This window comes from Urocitellus parryii, chromosome 6 (genome assembly GCF_045843805.1).
Source record: "Urocitellus parryii isolate mUroPar1 chromosome 6, mUroPar1.hap1, whole genome shotgun sequence".
Taxonomy (NCBI): domain Eukaryota; kingdom Metazoa; phylum Chordata; class Mammalia; order Rodentia; family Sciuridae; genus Urocitellus; species Urocitellus parryii.
In genome coordinates, this window is record NC_135536.1 from 190,412,524 (window position 1) to 190,439,546 (window position 27,023).

Consider the following 27,023-nt stretch of genomic DNA (forward strand, 5'->3'; position numbering starts at 1 on the left):
CACTCACACACTCACACACTCACACACACACTCACACACACACTCACACACTCACACACTCACTCACACACTCACACACACACTCACACACACACACACTCACACACTCACACACTCACACACACACTCACACACACACACACTCACACACTCACACACACACACACACACACACTCACACACTCACACACTCACACACTCACACAGCCAGGGCGTAGCAAACCCAGAGCTGGCCTCCCTGGGGTTCAAGTGGTTCCTGTTGTTCCCTCTGGGTTGTCTTAATGTGATTTTTTCACCACGTTTTCTCCTCCGTTGCTGCTATTTGTGTCTCAAAATAGCAACAGTAATTATCAGATCGCTGTCCCCCCTTTCCACTGCGGGCTGAACCGGAGTGCCTCTGAGATTCCCCCACCAAACCTCTGAACCCGTCTGAGGCCGCTCATCTGTCTCTCTAAGTCAGCAGAAGGCAGTGCAGGGGACGGCGCCCAGAGCCTGAAGGATCTCAGCAGCCCCCAGCTTGTATCCCTATCTCCCAGGGAAACGCTGCATGGAACCACTGGGCTGGCCCAGACCTCCAGAGAGCAAGAGGTCCTCAAAACTCCTGGTCCTAAGAAACACTGCATCCCCGGATATTACAATAGAAGGAGCTGTGGTCATCTCTCACCTCCTATCTTTTCTCATCCAAGTGACATTCTTCCTTTATTTTCTCTTCTTTCTATAAGTCCCACTTTCTGTCCCTATTATCCAATGTTTATCCTTTCTCTATCATCTCCTTGATTTTTGTTTTATTTAACAGTTACCTGCACTATTATTTACTTATTTATAAAAATTGATTTCAAATGAACTCATTTAATTTTTTCTTTAAATCGTATTCAGCAATAACATCCATGAAATCATGGATTTATTGTATTAGTTATACTTTCCCCTTCAAATGCACAACAAATTAAAATCATGACTATTAAGCCACTCATGCTTATACCGCTTAAAATTATCTTGCATATGATTCTTATGCATAGAACAAGTTTGGAAATGATACTGCAGATTAGGGACTAGTAAACCTTTTTCTGTAAAGGACCAAGTAGTCAATATTTTAGGCTTTGCAGACCAAAAGGTAAAAATCAAGGATGTTATGTGAAAAAGAGAAAACACATTTTAATACTTTCTCCTAATCCCTTAAAATTAAAAAAAAAAAAAAAAGCCAGTCCAGGTCACAGGTCTTATGAAAACAGGTGGTAAGCTGAATGAGGGCTCAGGGGCCATAGTCCCTGATTGAAATCGCAAAACCAATGTTTATTTGACCCTTCTCTGAAATTTCTCAAACAGCCAGTGGACACGATAAGACCCTCTCACAGGAGGGCTGGGAGGAGTGGTTAGGTGGTCCACACAGCACCTGGCACAGAACCCTAAGGATACACCTGAGTCCATCACCAGATTCCTCACCACCATCTTCTCTCTTGAGGGTCTGGCTGGCCCAAGCACTCTGCCCAGCACACAGTAGGTTTGCAACAAATGGGAGACAGTGTTACTCCTTCACATGATCAAAGCAGGACATCCCAGCCTTCCAAACACTTGAACTCCAGTGTGGAATCACTTTTAAACATGCTGAGTTGTCCATTCCCCAGAAATTCTGATTCTAAAATTTCTCCAAGGGATAAGCTGAACACTTGTGGATTTTTTTTTTTTAAGTACTAGAGGCAAATCTGATGATTACAACCATAAACCTGTGGCTCAGAGAAAGCATGATCTAATAATGACACAATCAACCCCAAACCCCAGAAGGGCTGTTTTCATGCCCTGATATATGGTCACAGGTGGTTCTTGCCCTCTTTGTGAGTATTGGATTCCATTTGTCAGTCAGTCGTCAACCAGCATTCACTGAGGAGCTATTAAGAACCAGACCTTGACCTAAGTGCTAGAAATGTACAAGGAGGCAGTGGCCCTCCAACACTACAGCCTCCCTTCCTGGCCTCCCTCCCTTTGTCACCCCATGCTTGGACCCAGGCCATGAGCTTAGCCAAGACCTGTGCTAATGGAAGCGGGATCTGGGAGCCATGCATCTGCAGGGGCCACCTTCCGGCCCACAAGGTGCAGGGCCAGAGTCCCAGCCTCCTCAATCTTGGAAGAGGCAATCAAGAGAGCAGTGTGGCTGCCCTCCCAGCCATTTGGTCTGAAACCATGGGTTTCAGCCTCTGTTCATTCCTTTATACAATTTACAAAACACCGTAAGGATTAAACGGGATCTATTCCAATGTGCATAAAATGCTTCCAAGGTAGTAGTTCTGTGTATTGGTTCCCTCATTACCTGGAATTACATAAATAGAAAACAGTTCTAGAAATTCTCTGAACATGTCCAGAGAGAGAAACTGAGCAGGCAGCAATGTGCCTATGACATCCTAATGACGGGGTCTGACAATTTGCATCTGCTTCCTGGAAAAATATTTATAGAGCTTTGGCCTGACATGTACTGGACACTGTGCTAGGGTCTTGGGACTTGGGGTAATAAACCAGGCTCAGCTCCTGCCCTCATGAAACTTATAGTCTGCGTGGAGTTGATGACGGATGAGAATCAGCAAAGCCAAGAGTCACACAGCGCAGCCCTGAACACACCAAGGCAGCGAGGTCTGTGGGGCTTTCAGGCCTATGTCGGGGCCAGAGGTGAACTTGACATGCAATCTAAAGGGTCAGAGGAGGTTTCCCTGAGCAAGTGCCACTTGGGCCCAGATTTGGACCATGTGAAGATATCCATTAGAGGAGAAGGAGGCCAGAGCTGGACATGGAATGGGAACAGGAAGAAGGCCAAGGCCAGCATTGGGACTGTGAGATTTCACCCCAGCAGGTGGGCAGAGCAGAGAGGTCAGGGCGAGGCTGGTCCTTGTCCAATCCCAGTATGTTCCCAAGTCACTTGGACGTCTTGCTAAGATGAAGATTCTGGCTCCACGTCTGGGTGGGCCTGAGAGTTTGCACTTCTAACAAGCTCCCAGGTGCTAAGGCTGCTGGTCCGTGGACTGAGTTTGGGAGAGGAAGGTTTTAAGGCCATCTCTCTGAACTAAGGTCCAAAGGGATTTTCCTAAGGCCTCTCTGGATTTAAGGAACCTGTCTTGCAGTTATCATGAAGGAAAATCCTCTGCCTGGAGCTCGGGAATTCTTTGGAAGACAGACAGACAGACAGACACAACACACACCCATGTAGGGGGGAACAGTTGAAGTCACTGCTCCTTCTTGGTTGCTGCTGTTGACTTTATTTGCCCACATTTGACTCAACCCCAATGCTAGGTGACGTGGCCTTGAACAAGTGCCCTTGCGCAGTGGGAACTCCTTTGCTTGGTGATTGCAACTTAGAAGCTCTGGAAGGCAGTAGGGACACAGCCCCATACACCCACATTCTTCTTTTTTAAAAAAATCAGCCTAGGCTTTCTAAAGAGAAAACACACACACACACACACACGTGTCCTGGTAATCTTTGAAAAGCAATGATGGCCACACAGGAGATTGAAATGAAATCTTACAAATGCTAATGCATCTCAGAGTCGATGGCTCCAGGATGAGGGAACTGGAGTGCTTTGGCTGTTGATGTCTTAAGCTGAGACCCAGGTTAAGAATCTCAGGACTGCAGTCCCCCAGCGAGCTGGCCACGGTGGGATTGAGATGCTCCGAGAGGAACCTGGGACGAGCCAGTGGGCGGAGCAGTGGTGAGTTTACGCAGGAAAGTGGGCGCAGAGGCAGGGTGACAAAAGTGGCTGCAGGTTCTCCTCCAGTGACATTTAGGAGGACAGGTAACAAAGGCAGCTGCTGACACACAGCCTCTAGCGCACCCCTCCCAGGTCCCCAAGGCCTTCTGAGGCCACCTGGGTGAAAAGGATGGGGCCACGGAACACTGCCCTTGAGAGCAGTCCCAGCCACTCTTGACAAGTGTCCCCAAACGAAGGTTGCATGCCACCCCCTCTGCTCACAGCTCCATTTAATTACTCACCTCTGCAACTTTAAATCAAAGTGGCTTCTATTAACCATAATTACCTTTTCCGGCAGCTTGTATAACACGGTGAGAGGGGAGCTGCTCACTGGGAGCGGCTTGGACAGGGCCTTACACATGCACTGGGCTATAACAGCGGCCAGGGTACATGGCTTCAGAGAAACACAGACTTCAGCCATGAGCACATGCATGTTGCAGGAAGTGTCACACACACACACACACACACACACACACACACACACACACGAGCACTTCACTTCCCTCACAGGCATGAACAGCCTGGAAACACCACCATGCAGAATAAACTGCAAGAAAACCAGCCTCTTTATGCTGCAAATGCACAGGTGTGTTGGTGTGTGCGTCGGCCCAAAAGAGCAAACTGCCATCCGACCGGTTGGTCTCTGAACAATCCCAGGTCCAGGGACAGCAAGCAGATGACCCCGGCCTTCCCACCAGCCTCCCCACCCCGGCTGACTCTGACACCGTCATTTCTCTCCCGCTCAACCTCGTAGCATCCTTCCCTCCTGACACACGAAAACATTTTTTTAAGTCATGAGCATCTTTATCATTTCAGGCTCGTCAATTCCCATTTTGCCTAATTAATAAATATATCAAAACCTGAAAGGAAATGAAAGTTGGGAAGAACTTTTGGCCCTAAGAAAAAAGGAGCCACGGTAAGCTAGACTTGGATTGTGTTTCTTTTGATCCTGTTGACTTATTTGGGGACCTATATTTTCCACTCCCTCGCCATAAGCTGGTTTATTAATCGTATGCACAAAATCATAAACAAAGATCTCAAAAGAACACATCTCCTTCTCAAGGACATCACACACTGCTGTTCTAAGGGTCCTTAAGCTAGTTTCGACTCACCACCATGAACACTCCGTTAACATTTATTGAGCAATTGCTATGTGCCAGGCACACAATGCATACCACAGACATAACCTGTAGAAACCACATGGTGACATCATGACCTCGTAGGGATTTTTTAAGTGAAGAAACTAGTGCTGAAAAGGTTAAATAGCTTGTCTAAAGTCAGACAGAAAATCAATAACCACCTGGATTTGAACCCCAGTCTGACTGGCTCCAAGGCCCTTGATGCTAACCCTACAGAGCAGGCAGTATAAAGCCCGGTATCCAACCCCTCCTGCTGCAAATGCCAGCTTGATTTTGCTTTGGCTGTCAACACAACTGAGGTCCTGGATGCATTCTGTGCCGAGGTGGGTAGATCAGAGGCCCGTCACTGGTTATGGGAGTTGTGCAGAACTATGTGAGTGGATGGAACCCCCAGAAAATGTGCTGGAGTTCCTGGAAGAAGGCCACTAAGCCACATAGACAATGCTGCCAGTGGACACTGTCGCCAGCACGTGCGGAGATTCTGACGTGGAAGGAAAGAAAGAGAGTGTCCGCCCGTCCCAGGTCTTTCTGCACAGTTGCTGGATCCAGAGCTCCACTGAGTCACTTGGAAGATGCACAGTTTGTTGTAGGCTACCACGGGGTTTACCCAGGCTTCTAAAGATGCTCGGGTTGTGTACTAAGTGTGGCTTTGGAGTTGGACACACTTGGCCTTAAATGTTGGCCCCATCTGTGTGTACTGTATGAGCACATTACATAGGAGACCTAAGCCTCAGTTTTTCTTATCTGGAATATCAGATCATACTTTCCAAATAGAGAGGAGGGTCGGATGAGGTCAGGTGCGCTAAGGCATCTGGAACAGTGCCTGGCATAGAGTGGACTTTCAGGAAATGTGGGCACATCTGATGAGGACTGTTTGCAAGAGTAAAGGAGAGGGAAGAAAGGCACAGAGAAACACAGAGGACCCCCTAGGACCTGCAGTGAGAAGTGAAAAAGACTCAGGCCAACCAGGCAAATGAGGAGAGCTTCATAGCACATTATTACTCACCAGAGTTGACCCTGGAAATCAGGACTTAGACCAGGAAACAGACATATAAATGAGCCCCCGTTCCTAGAAAGCCAAGGATCATCTTCCCTTACTCATTGATTCTTTCATCTTTCCATCCATCCATCCATCCATCCATCCACCTATCCTACCATATGTCCATCCATCCATCCATCCACCTACCCTGACATGTGTCCATCCATCCATCTATCATCCATCCACCCACCCACCCTACCATATGTCTGTCCATCCCTCCATCCATCCTGCCATCTATCCTACTATGTATTCATCCATCCATCCATCTTTCAATCTATCCTGCCATGTATCCATCTATCCATCCAACTATCCATCCATCCCTCCTTCCATCCATCTTGCCATGTATTCATCCTTCCATCCATCCATCTGTCCGTCTGTCCATTTATCCATCCATCCATCCATCCATCCATCCATCCATCCATCCATCCATCCTCAATCCACCCAGCATTCCCTGAGTCCTCCTCTGGTGCCTGGCTTTATTCTAGGCACTCCACTGCTAAACTCTGAAGAGAGGAGTTGGGTCTTGCCTGTCCTATAGCCCTGGCACACAGCACAGGACCATGAAAATTATAGAAATTAAGAAGTCTCCGTTGAATAAATAGGATGACTCTGAAACACACACACACTCCCTTCGGGGAATTCATCCTCCACTGATTCCATCCACTCACTCTTCCCTCCCTCTCATAGTTTCCAAGCCTTCTCCTCTGATCCTTGGAATGAGATTCGTACCCTGGAAGATCTACACAGAGCACCACCTTGAGCCCAGCAAGCTTCAAACTCTAGCCCTTGACCGCCCACTTTCCTCTGTGCCTCTGGAAGTCAAGGGCTGCCTTTGATTTCTGCCATGTGTTTCTCTCACAGAAAATTAAAACATCTCAATCCACAAATTGGTTTGTTCAGTGCATGATGTACCGCAGCTGTTGTTGTCATGATTGAGAAACTATAGGAAGCTCTTCCTCACATTTCCATTAATTTTTTTCTTCTAATAAAGAAGCTCGTAAGTTTCCATTACTACTGCCTTCTCTTGGAGGGACTCCCCATTCACTTTTCCCGGTCTCCTTCTCTCCTCTGCAGGATAGCAGTTTAAAGTATGCGCCTGAAAATTCAAACTGGAGTTACAAACAAGTGTTTCTATTTATTTTATTTGTCGGAGTGCAGAGGGGAATTCAAAAGTTAAAGCAAAGTACAAAACTTCTGTGGCGTGGGAGCTCGGAGCGCTGCCATCTGACCATCTAAAATGAAAATCAGATCATGGTTTAAAAAAAAAAAAAAAACTCCCACAGTACATTGCTCCACATTGGAAACCATCTCCTTGTTCCTTAAACATCTGCTGAGAGTACTAACAGGTCAGTCCACAGGAAATGCAAGAATACGTTATATTTTAATCAGGGCACATAAAACACTGTCTAGAATGTTATGCTGCCCGGGGGAACGTGGTAAGCAGGGAACGTTTACAAACTCCAGGTCACTCTCCCCATGACATCATTGTGAAAAAAATAAATTTATGAGGTTAAATTATATGGATGTTATATATTGGAACTTTTAGCCCATTCCCAAATGAGAATGTTGGCTGAAATAACCAGATTCCCTGAGAGAAATTTCTAAGTCCTTCCATTGTGGATGTTTTTATGGTAAGTTCCACAGGGGGGGAAAAAAAGTGAAGACTTATTCTTTGAAGATAATGGAATAAATAAGAGAGGGGGGGGTGGGGAGAGAGAGCCCTAACGCAAAAATTAAAAATCTAAATTCTAATAGAAAGGGCAACTAAAAGTGTTACTTACATTATTCTTCTCTGGCGATGATAATATAGAAGTTATTTTGTGGAACTTGCTCATGATTTATTTGATCTATTCCTCATCTAAGTGATTGGAAACACAGATGTTGACGCTATAACTTTGCTTCCAGTAAATAATTCCTCAAAGGACTCACATTTGTTTAACCTTAGTCACAAGATGATAAAACTTATTAAACATTTATGGAAGCAGCAACACAATTCTGTTGGTTTATGTGTTTGGCAAGTTTTAAAAACTCATTCCCCCAACTTTTCCACCTTCCTTTCACCTCTCTTCAAGAAAAAAATATCTTTGGGGAAATTCTTGAACCTGGATTACAAAGAATTCTTCCCTTCCTCTTTATTTTATTTTATTTTATTTTTTTATTCCTGCATTTACGGCTGCAGTTTGACAGTAAACAGAGGGGCTGCCGCGATGATCTTAAAGAACAATAATTAAACCAAAGGGACAACAGAGGAGGTGCTCCTGGGGGAGCCACAGAGGAAGGATAAAAACCCCACCGGGGAGCTTGCTTTCTGGCGATGGCTAGCCTGCTTCTGAGATAAGCACATGTTCACCCTGTGGGCATGAGCAAGCTGGGTTGTGGAATATTCTAGAGGCTCCAGGAACTGCGGCCATGTGCTCGTTCATTCACTCATTCTGTCATTCACATATTCAACCAAAACACACCTTGTGTTCCAGGTACCGCAGACGACATGGTAAGATCATCCCCCTGACATGATGCAACATGCAGTCTGGGGAGGAGGACGGACCCGGAAATGAAATCACAGTAGGGTGTGGAGTCTGCTCGCCCAGCCATCTGCCCCATACATTTCCCATCTAGTGCAGCTAGCCCTGAGCAGCAGGTAGCCTGTGTTTTCCTCCCACCCTGAGCCATCACTAGGAGGGTTGGGTGTGGCCCCTAGGGACACCCTAGAGAAGTCATTGCAACATTGGCTTCCCGTTCCTGGGGAAAGTCCTGCAGAGCTCTGTTTTGTTAGCAGCTCATCCGTGGCAAGAACAGGCACCTACTGGGTCCCTTGCAAACATACAACTCTTCTAAAATAAAAGCTCAGGTGATAATAGGCCCCCAGAGACACACACACACTACCTGCCGCGACACACCTATCCCTGCAGAACAGGAAGCACGCACGGCAACACATTCGCAGCTCCTACCATGCACGACAGACCCACAGGGTGTGTGTGTGCACACGTGCATGCACACCGTCTCACCAACTCTCATGTGAGGGTAACAGACACCCACACAGGCACACACCCCAGCTCTGAGGACGACGCTGGTCTTCCCTGTTAAAAACACATGGAATCACATGGCCTTTCTCTCCCTTGGGCCTGTGTGATTTCTCGCCCGGGGACCTAGCAGTGTGCCCCGGTGCCCAGGTGGCCAATCTGCATCAAACCCAAGTTCAGCCACTTAAGATGGTAAGAGGCAGGGCTGACTAATGGTAATGACTCACCTTGAAACACTTACAAAATCCCAGCGCCCTTCCTTTCACACCCCACCCATCCATGTACAGTCACCAACCCGGGACTCAGACTCCGGAAGCAGAGGTCACCCTGGTCTCCAGGGAGCCCACTGCAGACCCTGAGGACAGACACGCTTCGTCCACACTCTTCTTGCTGTTCTTCCTCTTGGTCCCTGTTCCCTGCCCCACCCCAAGTTGACTACTGACATCTTCTTGATGTACTTGAGATTCAAAAACTGTGGACGGCTGACTCACGCTGGTTGTGGGATTAGTGATCACTGTGTTTGTGCTCAATCACTTACTCCAAGAAGGTATTTAGCAAGTACCTACCAGGTGCCAGCTACACTTTGGATTAGAGAGATCTACGGAGCTCAGTACATGCTCCAGGAAGCTCAAAGTGGGAAATATTCGCTGTTTCAGTAATGTTTATTTTCTCAACTGATTTCCTCACTAAATACAGTAAAATTCTCACAACTCTTCTTCCCTACATAAATTATTTATGTGACAATTATAAAATTTCTGAGACTATTCAATACAAGATTGTGTGTACTGGTGAAAAATTTAAAACGTGCTAAGTGTCTATTTACAGAAGAACTGATAAATTAATAAAAAATACACATTTTGTGATGGAATATTATAAAGCATATAAACAGGAATAAGTTATATACTTTTTTATTTTTTAATTTATCCTCTCTCTCCTCTATCTACCAATGTTAATGAATACAGCTCCAAACAGATTTTTTTTTCAAATTTGCAAAATACAGTTTGAAGCTATTAACACAAATATTCTCAAACATACACATAGAATTTTACTCATAAAAAGTCAAAATGCACTGTTCCTAAGCACATACACATGTGTGTAAAATTATAAATAATGGAAAATATGCACACCAGACTCTTAATAGCGCCTGTCTCTGGGGAAGAAAGTAGGGAATAACGGTATTTGTTGACTTCCTGGTACCCATTAAGCATCGCTCCAAGTATTTAGTAAATATCAATTTTTAAATCCTCATAGTAGTGCTTGGAAATTTCCTTATGTCTACTTTACAGGGACCAAGGCACAGAGATTTCAAGTTTAAGGCTCAAAGAGGACTTAACTTCATTAAGTTTAATTCCATGATATCTGAAATAAAATGAAATGCATAAAATGAGCTCATCATATTTTTGATAGCTCTTTCTCTCTTCTATTTCACCTGATTGGCTATTCCTACCCAGTACAAATAAAGATTAATGTTAAAGACAATAAAATTGGATGATAATTTCATTTGATTTCTCATGAGAAAACCTCCAATCAGGTGGCTAGATGGTTTGCCAACTTTGTATTATTACATAGATTTGTTTTAGAATTTTACCTATAAAAAGTAAAAATGCGCCAGGCATGGTGGTACACTCCTGTGATCCCAGTGGCTTGGGAAGCTGAGGCAGGAGGACTGCAAGTTCAAGGCCAGCTCCAGCAATTTAAAGAGGCGGTCCTAAGCAACTCAGCAAGTTCCGGTCTCAAAATTTAAAAAAATATAAAAGGACTAGGAATGTGGCTCAGTGGTTAATGGCACTTAACCACTTCAAGCCCCAGTACCAAAAACATTAAAAAATAAAAATAAAAATGTAAACACATGAAAATGTAAAAAAAATACAAACCGTACGACCAACAAACAATAACTAAAAATAATCATTGATTCATTGCAAGAAACATCCCATCGTGATTTCTGTCCTGAGCAGCATTCTCCCTCTGAGCTAGGAACCCTGGAATTTCTGTTTTTCTGCCAATTGTTCAGAGTACTCATTTAAGTGTGACCTACAATTAAATTCTAAGGAAGAGACTTCTCGAGAGAGCCCGGCCATAATACTGAGAGGGACTCTACAGGGGAAATCTGCAAGGGGAGCTTTTCATTTGCTAAAATAAATAACGGGGCAGCAGCATCTCTTGTGTTCTGTGGATTTTGATGGCCAGGAACAGCCATGGAGCCTACAAGAGATTTATGGAGAACAGCTGAGCAGTGTCTGCCTTCAGGACACGTCCTCAGAGACTCGGCAGGATGGGGTGAGCAAGATCCTACTGAGCCACCCCAGATGGGCTGTGTCGGGGGGTTTGTGGGTTTTTTCCTACATTTGTTTAATAAAACAGGAATCGATTTACAAAAATGCCACTGTGAGAAATGCAAGAGGTTCAAATTTTTTTTTTTTTAATTTCATAGTTTCAAGTTTGAAAGATGGTGCTTGGGGATTTGAAAAGGCAGGATGCTCTTTTTAATTTATTTGTTCCCCCCACCACCACCTTTGTTCACACACTTGACTGACACACTGACTTTCAGCTCAAGCCTTGGCCTCCCAGTACCCAACTAGGCCACCAGTATTTGTGAATGTGACTCTGTGGTTAAGCATTAAGTGCTGCACAGTAGAGCATAGTGTCTGCGGACCTGGACAGGCAGACCTGGGTCTCCATACTCTGTCGAGAGCTTGTGTGTCTTAGTCAAGCTACTTGGAATTTCCAGAACTTGGTTTGCACGTGTATTCCATATACACTATTAGGATCGTGGGCCAGTACTGATAGTATCCAGCTCCCAGGAGACGGTGGGCAGTCACCTTTTATGTAGTCAGTGCCTAGTAAACGTTAGTCCTTTCAGGACAGCCATGACACAGGCCAGGAAGCAGCAGCCGTTATAACAATGGCAGTTAGGACCAGCATCATCTTCGTCACGGTCACCGTCACAATTTTTATTACATTCACTGACAATCTAAGTGTAGACAGAAAGGACTTGGAAGTTCCGTTGCTGGGAGAAATTAGGAAAGGAAAAAAAAATGGAATCAAGGAAGAAAGAAGAAGAAGAGGAATCACCGAAGAAAGTGTAGAAAAATATGTAAAAGACGAGAAAGCAGAAGTCCCGAAGGGTAGAACCAGATTTCCTGCCTCTCATTTTATACAGGCGCCTTAACAGTCGAGTGTAACAGGTAAGACCACACCTGAAGGATTCCAGGTGTCTCCTTCTCGTCCCACTGATGCAGGGCCCAGGTGGCCGGCACCCCCCAAGCTGGCAGAGCCTCCTGGGCATCGGAGGGGCTGCTTGCCCTTCTCCTTCTCAACGGTAGGAATTCTCTGGGCTCTCATATTTGATGCTGTGATCAGGTAGAGAAAATGCACCCATGGATGCCTTTCCCTGTGGAAATACAATAGGGAAACTGGTCCCCGCCATTTCTAAAAGCATAAGCGACCGCCACAGTTGAGAGTGGGAAAAGGGACAGCCACTTGTACATTTGTCTGTTGACGAAAAACTAGAAGTTAAAGTGGACTCATTAACCAATTTGTGAAATGTGAGTGCTCTGGCATTTGGGAGAGGGGCGGGGATGCAGAGAGAGGGGAACTGGGACAGAGGGAGAGGCCAACTGAATGGTAGGTATCTTCCTGTGTCCTGTAGTTCAGAGCCACGTGGATGTGGGCTGACTCTGGAGCCATGCCCCCGCCCCTCAGTTCATGCAATCAGAATCTCCAGACACCCTCTTGAGAATCTGCAAATCTGCATTTGCCCACATTCTCTGAGTGACGAGGGCACCCAGGGCAGAGTGAGAACCGCTACCTCATTCCAGCTGCTGCGCCAAGACATTTATCCTGGGCCCTCCATATTTTTGGGGTTTCCTGGGAGATGTAAAGATTCTCCAGAGTTTCCCTATGATGTCCTGGGAGGGGAGTTTCCTTCCAGTTTTCAAAGTTTTTTGAAGTCTAAATAAAAACCTCTGGCTTTGGAGAGTGTTTTGACCTGGTGGGACTTGGCAGCTCTAGCCCATCCCTGGTCCCCTGGTCCCCTGGTTCCACTGGGTTCCCACACGGCCTCTGTACCCTCCCCGTGGTGTGTGCAGCACATCCCCACACCAACACCAATGTCTTTGCATATTTGTTTAAAACAAGTCCCAGTTTCATTGATTTAGATATCTATTTTATCTTAAAACAAAGATGTCGGGGCAATCAGACTAGACGGTTGGTTCACATTCTCAACTGGACACTGTCCCTTGCTCAAGTTTCGTAGTCTCAGGCCCACTTTTTTTTTTTTAAACCACGGTAAGAGAGGTTCTAAAACCAGGCTAACACCAGACAGAGCCTGTCTTCTTAATTTGATCAGAAGGACTGAAATGGTATTGAAAAGGGGACCTTACTTTCACTCTGTAACTCAATGATCTTAAAACTGTTATCCACGTTATGACAGTCCTCGATGGGACAACTCTGGATTAAAAGATGGTCAAGGGTGGGAAACTACAGGAAACTGGCAGACTTGGGCAGGGGAGGTAGCCATTAGAAGTTTCCATCGAAGGAGACAGGTGGAGCTTGCAGTCTGTAACCCTTTCCATAGAGACACAGCTTTATCGCCTTAGGTTTTTCTCACTTTCACCCTGATGTGCTCTACGCCTTCACTCTTACAAACAGCATTTATTAAGCACCAACTACCTGCTGGAACTTGTGGAATCCAAAGCAGCGAGATATAGCATTTGTCCCTCAAGGTTGACAAGGCTGGCGTCACAGTGATGATTTTAATCATTCTACATTTATCGACTACTTATTGTGCACAAGGTCCCGTTTCAAGTGCTTTGCTGGTATTAATACTTTGCTTCTCCCAACAACTCAAAGAGGAAGTTTTCATTGCATTATTTTACCAATGTGGAAATCGAGGCATGGACTGGATTATTAACTTGTTAATATAATGACTCAAATTTATTGACCACTTACCATGTACAGGGCACTGTGCTAAGTGTATTATCTGATTTATCTCAATTAATCCTCATAAAAAACCAATGAGATGAGTCCTTATATCAGGTCTGTTTTGCTAATGAGAAACCTTGAAACACCAGGAAAGCAAAGATGCCTAAGGTCATGGGCAAGGAAATGGCCCAAGGGAGAGAAATGGAGCCCTTGTCCATGTGACTCCATGTCCGCCTCCTGACCTGGTGCTTGCACTGTCTGTAGGGCCGCAGGAAAGAGGGTGGTCTCTTTCCCTGTACAATCAATTCTAGAATAAATGCAGGTCCACACACTTTTCCTTGTTTCCTTTGGCTTTATGTGATGATTGTTATCCAAAGTACAGGTATGAAGACAGGAACTGGTGTGAATATACTATGTGTACAACCAGAGATACGAAAAATTGTGCTCTCTATGTGTAATAAGAATTGTAATGCATCCCCCTGTCATATATAAATAAAAAAATAAAATGGCAGACTGACCATTATCAGGAAGACCATCACTTACTTGTACAACTAGAAAAGTATGAGACAGAATTGGAGAAAATATTAATAAAATCGATATAGTCAGATTGTGCACAGATGACGTTATAGATTCCTCTCACTCACCCCCCCCCCCCACCTGCGATTCTGGTCTCTCCCTTTAGACCAGTCCTGTCTCCACCTCAATCTGGCTTTGACTGGCTGAGGCAGAAAGCTCCGAGCAGTGGACAGGCTTGCATCCTCTATGCCCTGTAAATAGTCGAGCAGCTACAAAGAACCCAGGCAAACCTGCCTGCTCCTCCGCCCCCGAGGCCTCCTATCTCAGCCTCCTATCTCAGCAGGGTCCCCAGCTCTTCCTCACTGCAGTTCCATGGTGGCCCCATTTGCTCTGTCACCCCAGCCTCCTGGTTGTTCCTCTGGCTCCCAGTAGGCTCCAGCTCCCTGCTTTGAGCCAGGCCTGGCCCTGTCGTCACTCAGGCACTTGCTCCTCTCTCCCCAACGCTCTACTCCAGACCCAGTGTCCTTCTACAGCGAGGGACACTTTTTGACCATCTCGTCCGAAACAACACATTCCCGTCTTGCCTTCTCCTTTATCCTCTTTTAATTTTCTTCCCTACAAATTCCTTCATGATAGGGTGGGATTTGTCTGCTAGATGGCGCCTGACTTGTCCTCACACTAAATATAAGCTCCAAGAAGGCTTCACGGGGGACCTGGGATACAGCCAACGTTCAGCAACCTCCCAGGTGCTCTCCAGGATCCCTATGTCTCTGTCCTAAGATGCACCTCAATGGGCAGCCAGCCAGCGCCCCCCCCTCTTGTGTCCATCAGAAGGCCACAACTAGACACCGAAGAAGGTGGCATTAACAAGAAACAGCCAGTAACCTTCCCCAGTAGCTTAACAACCCCAAACCTGCTGCCTGGGCCTGGGGAAGGATCACAGGCCCCCAAGGTGGGGTAGGGGGCAGAGCTGCCAGGTCCCGGGAGGCTGGGAGAACCTGCAGGCTGGGCCAGAGACACCTGAAGAACGGGAGGAGAGAGGCTGACCCTCAGGGGTCAGACGCCATGACCCTCCGTCGTCCCTCACCTCCAACAGCTATGAACCAGGCTCCATCTGGGCATAACTAGGTCTATGTCTAAAATGCACTTGATCAGCAAGCACTTCTGTGAGGTGAATAAGCAATGCTTCCCATGTGAAGAGGCACCCCTGCTCTCCTACCGAAGGCTGGGGTGGGTGTCAGGGTGAACAAAACACAAGTTCATTACTAACATCAGTAATGTCCTTAGTGTTTTCTAAACTGATACATATTCAAAGTACACCGATGATCATGACTGGTATGGAGGTCTGTCAAAAATTTAAGATGCGTGAAAGAGACCCTGATATTTGATATTTTTCTTTGGTGCCTCACAGGTACCAAGGACTAACCCAGCCAGGTACCTAGATTTCTACCAGTTCCTGCAAGAATCGCCCCCCCCACCCCAACACCCACACAGTGGAAGATTGGAAGAATAAAGACATTTGTTTACAAAGCTGACCCTTTTTGAATGCCAGGCCATACCGCAGGCTTTATCCACATCCCATTGTCCAATTGTCACAAAAGGAATGTGAGGTGAACAATACCCTTATCCCTGCATGACAGATGAGGAGACCAAGGTGCAACAGTTCCGGACCCCACCTCCAAGCACACAGCAGGCTGGGGGAGTGGGAGGAGCTGAGCTGGGTCCCAGGTTTGACTGGCACTTGGGCTTGCCTTTCCCGGCCTCATCAAAGTCACCCACCCCAGCAGCAGCAGTCTCTCTGTGAAGGCCAGGAGTGTGTTTTTATCTGAAGATTCCACCACAGCCATCCCAAGCATCTGCTTTACCATTCCTGGGGGGCTGGTCGGACAACAGGTGGATGCCCAGATCCAGGTCCACTGCACCTTGGAACGCAGGCAAAAATATTCCACTAATAGCCCCGCCAGATTGCTCTCCTCCTGGAACCACAGTAGAATCTCATCAACCCAGAATGGAATCGAGAAGGCCAACAACACTCTGCCCCTGTCTCATTGCTCAGGACTCTCCTCCATCTTCACCCAGCCAGCTCCACTGGCCTTGACATTCCTCAGACAAGCAAGTCCATTCTGATCTCAGGACCTTGGTATCTGTTGCTCCTTCTGCCCAGGATGCTTCTACCAGCTCAGTGGTTGGCTGGACTCTCACTTTTTCAGTCCTGACGGAATCACCACTTGAGAAATTCCACTCTTGACTACTCTATTTAAAGGGGAAATCCTCCCAGCTCTTTCTCTAGGAAGCCAAATAATTCTGGTTTACTTTTATGAAATGCAATTAGCACCATTCAATAAATATATTAAATCATTGTGCAATTTTTTGTGTGCATTAGCATTTTTGGTCTCCCTCACAAGAATATTAACTGTGTCAGGGGCAGGAAAATCTTTCTTTCTTTTTTTTTTTCCTACTGCTATATCCTCAGCATTGAAGATGATGCCTGGTGCATAGTAGGGGTGCAATCGATGTTTGTGGAATGAAGGCATGAATGCACAAATACATGATTACATATATGAACCTTCTGCATATATGACAGTAGTTGACCTGTAGGTTCACATTCTGGCACAAGTGCAGATATCACAATAGACACAAGGCAAGAGGGTCCTCCTTGGCAAATCGCCATGGCCACTCCAGATAAACAATCACAAGAAAAGAGCAACTTGGGCCTTGAAGAGAGGGAGAGCTGAGTTTCAAACCCAACTTGATTGAATGAGTTATCCTGCGGGTTATCTACATCCCTGTCACTAAAACAGGGATTGCATCTGCTTGTATGCATAGGATGCTGTAAGGAATGAGACTCAGCTCAGGTGTCCCCAACACTGAGAGGCCTCCCCTGACCATCCACACTTAGGCTGTCCCAATACCTGCTTTCATAATTTTGTTGTTATGAAATGATTGTCATCATAAAGTATTTTTCTATATGAAAATTATCTTTTCCTTTACACAATTACGTGTATGTACTCTGGCTTCCCTCAACTGGAAGGCAAGGTCCACCAAGAATCAGAGCCATACAATCCACCCCTGGGCCCCAGCTAATACAGCAGGACCTGGCACATAGTAGGAACTCAAGAAGTAATTGCTATTTAACTGAATAAAGGTCAATGTACAAAGCATTTGCTACAGTGCCTGGTATATCACGAGTGCTCACGTCACAGCAGGTATCATGGCTGCTGTCATAGATGGTGTAGCTAGCACCGTAATTCCCGTTTCTGAAGAAAGGTTTCTGAGCTGCTTCAGGGGTCCAAACAGCCCAGCATAAGCCTGCCTCAGGACAAGGGGCTACAACATCACTTGGCCATTGTATTTCTAGTTTTAAAAATCCAAATGCACCCCTGCCTGATTTCTTTCCATTCCTTGGACTCCTGGGTCCATGATAATTGGTGCTAGCTCATTTCCCTTGTGGTATAAATTTTCCAAGGTCTGGCTATTTAGAGTAAAAACACACTTTCCCACATATCCACATGGGAGCTACCAGGTTCTGAGTACTTTCTCAGGCCCAGTCTCATACAACCCTTTCAACAAACCTGGGACATAAGAAGAACTATCACTGGCTCCATTTTATATATTAGAAAGTAGAGGCAGGGATTGGAGTGGGTGGACCAAGCTGATTTGGCCAACCAGGAGAAGTAACCTAGAGACCTGAACTTGGACAAGCCTGACTCCAAGATGTGCGTTCCTCATTCCTCTCCCGTGAGGCCCATCTTCAGAGCTTGCTCGGGGCTACCTACCTGGATGGTGCAAAGCTGCAACCAGAACCCCAGTCACTTCCTCTCATTCCACCGCTCCAGCCACAATCTAAAAGCTAATCCCAAGGGGGAAAACAAGAAGACACGCAAAGCAATGTACCCAACTTTCTAATAAAGGAAAATAGCTGAAGGCAATTCTGATATAAAGCTCACTTACAGCTTTTCATTTTGGCATTTCTTCTGTACCAAATGGTACCGAACGCATGGAATAGATTTAGTTCTGCAGCATCATCTAGCCCAGCAGCTACATTCATATCTCCCTGGGGTGTAAGAGAAAGGCTCCTAAATACACAGAAAATTCCAAGGATCCGATAAATTGAAGTGATTTAAAATAAGCCTCGCGCTTACTTTATATAGAAATATTTATATGCTGTTGTTCTCACTTACACAAGTGGTTTTTACCCTATAGACAACCTTGACCCCTGTCTTATTTTTGTGTATCCCATATCCCCAGATTTCACAGATTTTTCATGATCCAGTCAAGCAATATGAAAGTTTTTTTTTTTTTTTTTTTTTTTGCAAATTCATTACAGGCAGAATGGCTGCTGCCAACTCTTTTTATCTCATGTTGCCCTTCGAAACTATTTTCATTAAAAACAATAACTGTGTTCTGCCCACCTTAATATCTAAACTATATAATTTCCATAGAAATGGCTTAGATGTGGCTTTAAGAAGAAAGCTCAGGGGTGAGTTCAGAGAATTCGTTCAGTTCTGAAAGCACTCAACTAATTAAGCTCAGCGATCTTAATTTTTTTGCTAGCAGAAACTGCAGAATGCTTTCTCTCTCTCCCCCAACCCACTCTCTTTTTAACCCACCTTAGAGTCTAGCAGCTTTGTGCAAACACGAGACCTTCCCTTTAGCATAAATGGACACTATAGCTTTTCAATTAAATTAGTCTTTGGAGAGAGATGCAGAAGAGCTAAAAAGCTCCTTAAAAATCTTCCCTGCTTCAGCGCTTCTCATTTGCCAAGAGGAAATGTGTAGTTAAAATGCAATCTTATTTTCTTCTTATCCTGCTGAAACAAAGTTTTCAATCTTGGACCCTGAGCTAGCTCTGTCAGCTTCTCGGAGGTTTCCTTTGGGTTCGTATGTCCATTTTGGTTATGTAGAACTAATTTTTAAGAGTTATACATTATCATCTTTTGGGGATCCAGAGAGAGCTTATTAGATCCAATTTCAGGTTGGGGGACTAGGAACATAAGTATTTAATTTTTTTTTTGTTTTGTTTTTTGAAGTAAGACAGGTGGTGAGGGAATTCTCATTCAGGTGAGCAAAATTCAAGACACATGCTTTCAGAAATGATCCAGGTATTTTTTTTCCTCTGTAATTTCTCTAAGCTCATTATCTCTAAAACTTTTGCATTGTACGTTTCCCTGTTGTTAGGCATAGCTAAATAATACTGATGTATTAATAATAGGATTTTCTGGCTATGCCTTTTGAATTTTAATTTCTAAAATTTCAAATAATTTTAGGCATTACTTTGGCCTCCCAGGATATTCGAGGATGCCCAGGGGACATCTTTTCCTATGGAGATAAGGCAAAAGATTGAGAGAGGCAACAATTGGAGATTCCAAATGGCCATTTTAATGACTTTCAAATACCTCCGAATTATTTAATCATTTCATCCGTGGAGTTTGTTTTGGAAACAAATATATCAGCAATTCCCACTTGCATCTTGTATTCTTTTCTGCGTGCCTGTGTATGTACATAATGTCCTCAGAGCAGACCTGAGTCCGATGCCCTCGTGATCATTTCTAGAACAAAAATGAACCAACTGAACACACAGGCATATGCTCCAGACACTCGCTCCTCACGTAGGCGGTAAAGGGGACAGGGAGTCCGCAGAAGGGCCTCTCCAGCAGTTTGCAGACAGAGTCCAGCAGGGGACATCAGGGTTCTGAAGTCTCTAATTTTTATTACCATTTCTTTAAAAACCTCTTGGTGTGCCTTGAGAGCCATTTTGAAACACATTATCTATAACCTCCCCCTGAAAACAAAGTTTCTAAAACAAGTAACTAAAAAGTCAGATGTAAGAAAAAAAAAAGAAATTATGAATCTAATAAAAGGTGTCATCTTATAGAAGTGTGTAAATATGTGCTGTTTTTCTTCCTGCAGTATCCAGGTAATCAAGCCAGCTCTCTCAGGGAGGTGATTTCTTACGTGGATAGAATGATGAGGTAGGCCCCTTCAGACCTGGAGAATAGTTTGCCAGAGCTTACTCAAAGGAACATGAGAATTTCTAACTTTCAATGGAACTTGTGAAACTTAAACATTTTAAAAAAAAAAAAAACCAAAATACAAATCACTACAAATTACTGAGAAGTGGTTATAAAACCCTCTTCTAGGGTGAGCTGAATTCATGAAGGTAGAATCTGAGCTTGCCCTGATTACCAACTGTCGTCAAAGACATTCTGCATTTATCATAACATTAGAAAATAAAAATAAATTTTTCTGGAAGAAATGAAAATACAGCAGTGTGCTCAACTTGCAAAGCAATAAAATTATTTGTGTGCCAAGCTTCTTTTAATACCACTGTGATTTTTTTTTTCTAAAAGTCGTTCAATTTGATTGTAATTAAATATGTAATGAAAAAGCGCTGCTTCAGGGAAGCCATGCAAGACATCCTCTAACTGTTAGTTTAATGTATTTCCAACTGACTTTGCATCGAAAGAAAATGATACTGTGTGTATGCCTTGTCTTAATCTAGAATTTGTTAGGCAATTCCACATTTTTTTTTTTTAAAAAAAAGGGGACCTGGGTGGATGGAGGCCTGGCCTTCACGGTGGTGCCCGAGTTTTCCCAAACCACAGCGTTGCTACAGAAAAAGGATAGCATAAACAGAGTGATAGACAGGAAGCTTGACTCTGGACATTTACCTCGTGTCAGCTAATTGCAGACCCAGCACAAACAGGAACAGGGCCTAGCTATTCTTCTTGGCTGCTTTTCCTAAGCTCAGCTGCAGGGACGAGCAGAAGTGCATCATTTCATTGGCCTTAAATAATGCCCGGCTCAGTCCCCTTTACAACCTGATACTTGAGAGCCCGATTCCCAAGCCACTGGGAGAAGAATCAGACCAATCCAGGTATTATCCAGCTGGGGAAATATTGCCTCATGTGAGTGGGAAGTCAGCAGGGAGAAAACGACAACGTAGGACCTCTGTTGGAGAATGCGACACAGGTCAAGATGCCAAGGAGATCTCTTCCCCAGGTGTAGCCATGAGGAACGAGGTGACCGAGAGAGAAAAAGAAGCACAAGGTGGCAGGAAAAGAACCGTAGACATTTCTGAGGACTGTTCTACCCTCCCCAAATGTAGCATCCGATGTCCAAGCCCCGAGCCTCAGAGACTATACTGTCCAGAAGTTTTCCAGAGCCCTCTCCCTTACCTAGTGTCCCTGAGATCTCCCTGTCACTTGCAATCTGCTGATTAGGGTTAATGTATTATGTCCTGATATGGCAGATTAAAAATGAAATCAATAAATGCCTAAAACAAATGGGCTTTTGAGATGTCCCATTCAATCTGGGTCTTTAAGGGTGAGGTGAGGGGTGGGAGAAGGAAATCAGGAGGCCAGGGGGAAAGGACCACTTAAGCAATCGATTTCAATCCAAAACACTGCGTGACAAAGCGGTTTCTAGGTGCCTGTCCTTCCTTTTCCAGGGATCTACCTTAAATAACAAGAGCAACCAAAATAGTTTGTGCCGCTGAGGTTTTATTGTATGTGTGTGTGTATGTGTTTGTTTTTTCCCCCACTTATCTTAAAAATCATACTGTTTGGATAAGCAAAGGGATCTAAAGCAGGAGACGTTTAAATGTTCAAAATATGAACTTGTCTCTCTGAAGGATGTGTAGGCAAAGTGAGAACGTCAGGGTCAGGATACTATCCGGATTCCTGTTCTCTTGAACCCTGCCCCACCTGCCAGCAAATTAAAGGTCAACTGCACCCTGTGCTGCCGGTCCCCTCTCTCCCAGCTAGTTGAGATTTCTGGGACCTCACCCATTAATCCAGAGTCATCGCTCTCCCGAGGTGGAGGGAGAGATCTCTCAGGTCATTTCTACCCTACTGCAGTGTTCAGTGTTGTCCCTGCTGAATACGTTTTCCCGTAAATAACCTGTGCTATTAAGGTGCAAATTGCAACTTTTAAGTAATGATTGCTAATAGTCTAATGTTTACTGCCACACAAGGACATTCATGAAAACAAAATCTGCATTATTCATCTCCATATTAAATAAACAAAATAAATTGAGGGAGCTGTTCTTTCCTGCAAGACTCTCCACAGATCTGAATTATCAGAAAGCTTCAGAAAGTCTGCCAGAAGGGAACGTGGAACATCTTGTTGTTTGGGGTGAGCAGAGGCAGAATCCTGTAACTTATTGTACATGTGAGGTATTCACATGCACATAATCACAAAAGATTTTGTGTACTATTGCAATTGGCTGACATTGATATAAAACAAATAGCTCAGGGTGGTGAAATAAAATATGTATCACATATGTATGTGGACAGTGGCTGAGATGGATGGTCAGGGATCGAAGGGTTCAAGGTTGTCTACGATTTTGCATTTTTAAGCACTCTGCATCCTACAAAAAAAATATCAAAACATGGTTCTGTTTTATTTTGCCTTTCTGCCATATTCTTTATCTTATCTAAAATGGATAGGGGGAAAAGATGCAGGTACTGAATCCTGCAACACTTTCAGGTGAAAGAGGGTGCATTTTAATGGTGAGTGAGAAATACATCCAAGGAAGGGGAGCCAAGCACGTCCGCATACACACACGAACCTCTGGGGTACTGCAGATGGATTTCTCAACTTTTTTTTTCTTGCCCCTAAGTAATAGTATAGTATAATGGCATAGCTTTAGAAAGCCAGGAAGAATAACATTTCAGAGGGAAATGTTCTGACTTAGCTGTTTCCTTAAAGAGAATTGCCTACCTCACTTCCCCTCCCCCGGCAGGGGGAGGAATATGACAAATAAAGACTAAAATTCCCCATCCCTTACTGTCTTGTCCTGTTTGTTCTATTTGGATACCTGCTTTATTAGAAAGTTCCGCAATGGATTCCTCGAAACGTGGCACTTAAAGCAAATAAATGCAAAGGAATCTAATAGGCTATAACAGTTCTTGGGAGAAAGAGCTCTAAGAGGCCTCAGCTCTGATTCACTTCCAAGCTTTTTGTATCTTCCATTATTCATTAATCAAACTAGAAATCAAGCTTTCAGCATCCGTCCATGGGGGTAATTACTTACAGTTGTGCATTGTGTTTAATTTTAAGCAGAGATAAAAGTTAGCCTGGCCACCTTTACCCCTTCCCCGCATGTTACCTGGCTGAAGAACCCCAAAGTGACGAACTTTGCTGGTGAGTAGCCACCGCCACTGAAACCGAGGAGGGTGCGGATGACCCCGGACGAGGGGAAGAGATTGCATGAAAGACTCTCTGCTGTATTAATATGTGAGCAAATAAATACCACAAGAGGGGCCTCCCTGTGTACAAAATGAATTACTCCCTTTCAACTTGAAAGGATTTCCACTTCTTTCAGTGAAAATAATGAGAGCCATGAAAACAAACATAAAATCACTAGGATTACAATAGACCAGAAAACTGAAACTACAGTCACAAGTTTCTAACCCACACGTGCATGCGTGTACATACACACACACATACACATACTACAATATATATAGGCTAGCCAGCACCAATAGATATCAGCTTAGTGAAAGGATCTAATTTAAATAATGTGATGCAGTGTTAGGTTATGTACACCTGGATCCTCATTGATCAGACGATGATTATAATCAAAGTGGTGCAATTCTGAGCAATGCACTTTTTGTAATGAGCTTAGGAAAGGAGACATGTCCACTCATTCTGGTAATTTAAATTACTGCCTAGTTGTTGATGGCCTTTACCGGAACAACAAGAGGAAAAAAAAAAAAGTAATTTTCAGGGCAGTATCACTTCTTGCTGGACGGAAGCCCAGGGTTCTCTTTCGGGACAACAATGAGGACGTTATCTCAAATCATCTAGCTACACTTAAACTTGTGTTGTCAGAACTAGACGGCGCAGGCTCACTCTTCCCGAGTCTCGAAGGCCACTGCACACCCTCACATTGTCAGATTGCAAAGCAGTCTAAGTTTTTAAAAATAAGGGAGCTATTGTTTTCAAAAGAGGTAGCTAGAGTTGCAGAAAGAAAACCTCACTGCCTAGGCAAGATCCAAATACATATGGTGGTACACATAGTTAATGATTTTGCTTGTAAGGAGATAACTGAAAAACATGCAAAGCTTTATAAATGATATTTCCGCAGGCAACTCACACCAACCTACAAATGTTACAGAAGCAGTTCTGCGGCTCAGAAGGGAAGGTAACTGTGGATATTGCAAAGCACATGGATTCCCATTCAGGCTGGGATCAGGCAACATGATGGAGAACTAGCTTGGCTGTTCAGCGTGTTCAGATACAACTACCCACTTTCCCCAAATTTGTAACTAACTTTGAATTTCTTCTAAGGGTAACTTTGCAAACTTTATCAAAGTGTTCCACTGAACTTCTCCCTGTGTTTTACTCAAGCTGGAACAGAATAAAATGTGGGTGGGTTTACAGAAGACCAGCCTTAACAACTACTGCCTAAAGCAAAGGGCAAAGACAGAGAGAGAGGAAAGAAAAACAAGAAAAAAAGAAAAAAAAAAAACCAACAACACAAACTTTTTGCTAAAGTCCTGATTCAACTAAAGGACACAAAGAAATAAAACGCCCACATGAAAAGCCAAACAAGATAATAATTGTGCATGTCTGGCTCTGAATATAGAGGGCAAGGCTTGCGTCACTGGCACTCTGAGTTACCATGGTGAGTGATTTATTGATATATATCAAGAATGAATAGATCAAAGCCAGTGAGATGACAGGTGATCAATCAAATGTCAAATCAAAACTAGCAATCAAGTGGAAAGCTGATTTTTCAGTGGGTGGGTCTGGCAGAAGAAAATGAACTTTCATATTACACTTCCGAGAAACAAAACCCCAGCATACGATTAAAAAAGCAATTAAGCAACCCAAAAGGAAGGGGGAAAAAAAAAGGAAATCTCTTGGAAGATCTACCAGTACTGATCCATGAACCTGTCTCTATTTGGGTGGTGGTGGTGGGGGGGTGGGGGGTCAATTGGTAAATACAGATGCAGATGGGATAGTTCCTATCACACAAATCAATTCACAAAGTTTGCAACTCTGAGAGAAGAAAATCCTGAGCTGCTTAAATTTCTATGGTGACACCCCCCCCCCCCTTTATTAAGAGAACGGAGAGGTTTGATTAGATTTCTAAAGGTGGATCCTTTTAGAAACCACATTCAAAGGTTCGTCCATTTCCTGGGGTGCTTTCCCACCTTGGTGATCAAGGCTGAACTCCAGTGACTTGCCCCAAAGCCAGTTTGCAACCCGGGCTTGGGCATGCCTCACACTTCAGTGCCCCAAGCCCCAGCGAGAGGAGACACTGTCCCTGGAGGCCAGAAGCCGCTGGCACTGACCATGCGGAGGGATGCGGGGGTGGAGGGGCCGTCGCCCTACTCTGCACCCCCAAATCCTCAATCCAACTTTGGCTCCAGAGGCAAGAAACAGACTGGGAGAAAAGTTAGGGGTGGGGTAGAGGATGGAGGAAAAAGTTTAAGGAGGGAAGGCTTGGTGGGATAGCTCCCCCCTACCCAACCGGGAGCCTGGAAGCGGGAGGACTGGGGCGATCCGAGAAAGCGAGAGAGGATGGGGTCGTTAGCGGGGCACCCGGAGCAAAGTCCCCCCCCCAAAGCTGCACGGGTGGCGCCCCGGGCGCCCCGGGGCCAGGAGGGCTGGCGAGGAGCTGGGCACGAGGCCGCCGGGCCAGCCCCGAGCGGAGCTGTTCTCTTACCTGCCGCCCGCCGGGGTGCCTGCTGTTTCCTCCTTGGCATATCGCTCTACTTCGCTCCAGTCCCACTTCTGGCGCCCCAGCCCCGAGCCGCGCGCGGGGGCCCGCTGTCTCTCTCGCCTCTCTGGGTCTCCTCCGCCTCTTGCCCGGTGGCTCCTAGGACGTCACTCGGCCTCTGTCCCCCTGACGATCCCCCCAGTAACTCCTCCACCACGGGCCAGAGACCCCCCTCTCTGGGTGGCAGACACGGTGGCTTGTGCCGGCTGGTTTGAAGTGGAGGTTGGCTCTGCCTTGTTTGTTTGTTTTGTTTTGTTTTTTTTTCCCTCTCTCTCTCCTCTCTCTTTTTGTTTTTTGCTTTTGGAATTTTTTTTTGTTTTTGCGCTTTTTTTTTTTTTTTTTTTTTTGTGACTGGTGAGACACTTGATTTCTTTATTAAACATCCAAGACCGGGTTCAGATGGAAGGAACGGGGGGCGCACACGCGCCACACGCACACGCGCGCGTAAAGATAAGGGGAAAAACCCCAATCCTGGGAAGGTAGTAGGTTTCCTCTTCTTCTTTTTCTTCTTCTTCTTCCTTCTCCTCTTTCCCTCCTCCTCCTCCTCCACCTCCTCCTCCTCCTCCACCTCCTCCTCCACCTCCTCTCCTCTTCCTCCTCCTCCTCCTCCTCCCCGATCTCGATGGCGGACTCGCGCAGGGGGAGAGATCACTCACGGTAGGTCTGTGGCTGCTGTCAGATCCCCGTCTGTGAGTGATATGCGAGAGGACAGGCGCGGGTTTGGGAAAGACAGAAAATCTGGAATTCACTCACACACACACACACACACACACACACACGCACACACAGACACACGCACGCACTCTCGCTTCCTCTCCCACACACACTCACACCCCCCACATATGCACACACACACACACACACACACACACACACACACACACACAAACACGCACGCACTCTCTCACACACACAAGACAGGGC

The 27,023-nt window shown here is 45.2% G+C and overlaps 1 protein-coding gene across 1 annotated transcript in view; it reads right to left on the reverse strand.

The window, feature by feature from the left end:
- Tshz2 (teashirt zinc finger homeobox 2) overlaps positions 1 to 26,399 on the reverse strand; it is a 245,222-nt gene extending 218,823 nt beyond the window's left edge. The window contains exon 1 of the mRNA XM_026391015.2: positions 26,046 to 26,399. Coding sequence (XP_026246800.2) covers positions 26,046 to 26,085 — 40 coding nt within the window. The 5' untranslated portion in view covers positions 26,086 to 26,399. The remainder of the gene's footprint in view (positions 1 to 26,045) is intronic.
- Positions 26,400 to 27,023: the final 624 nt, after the last annotated feature.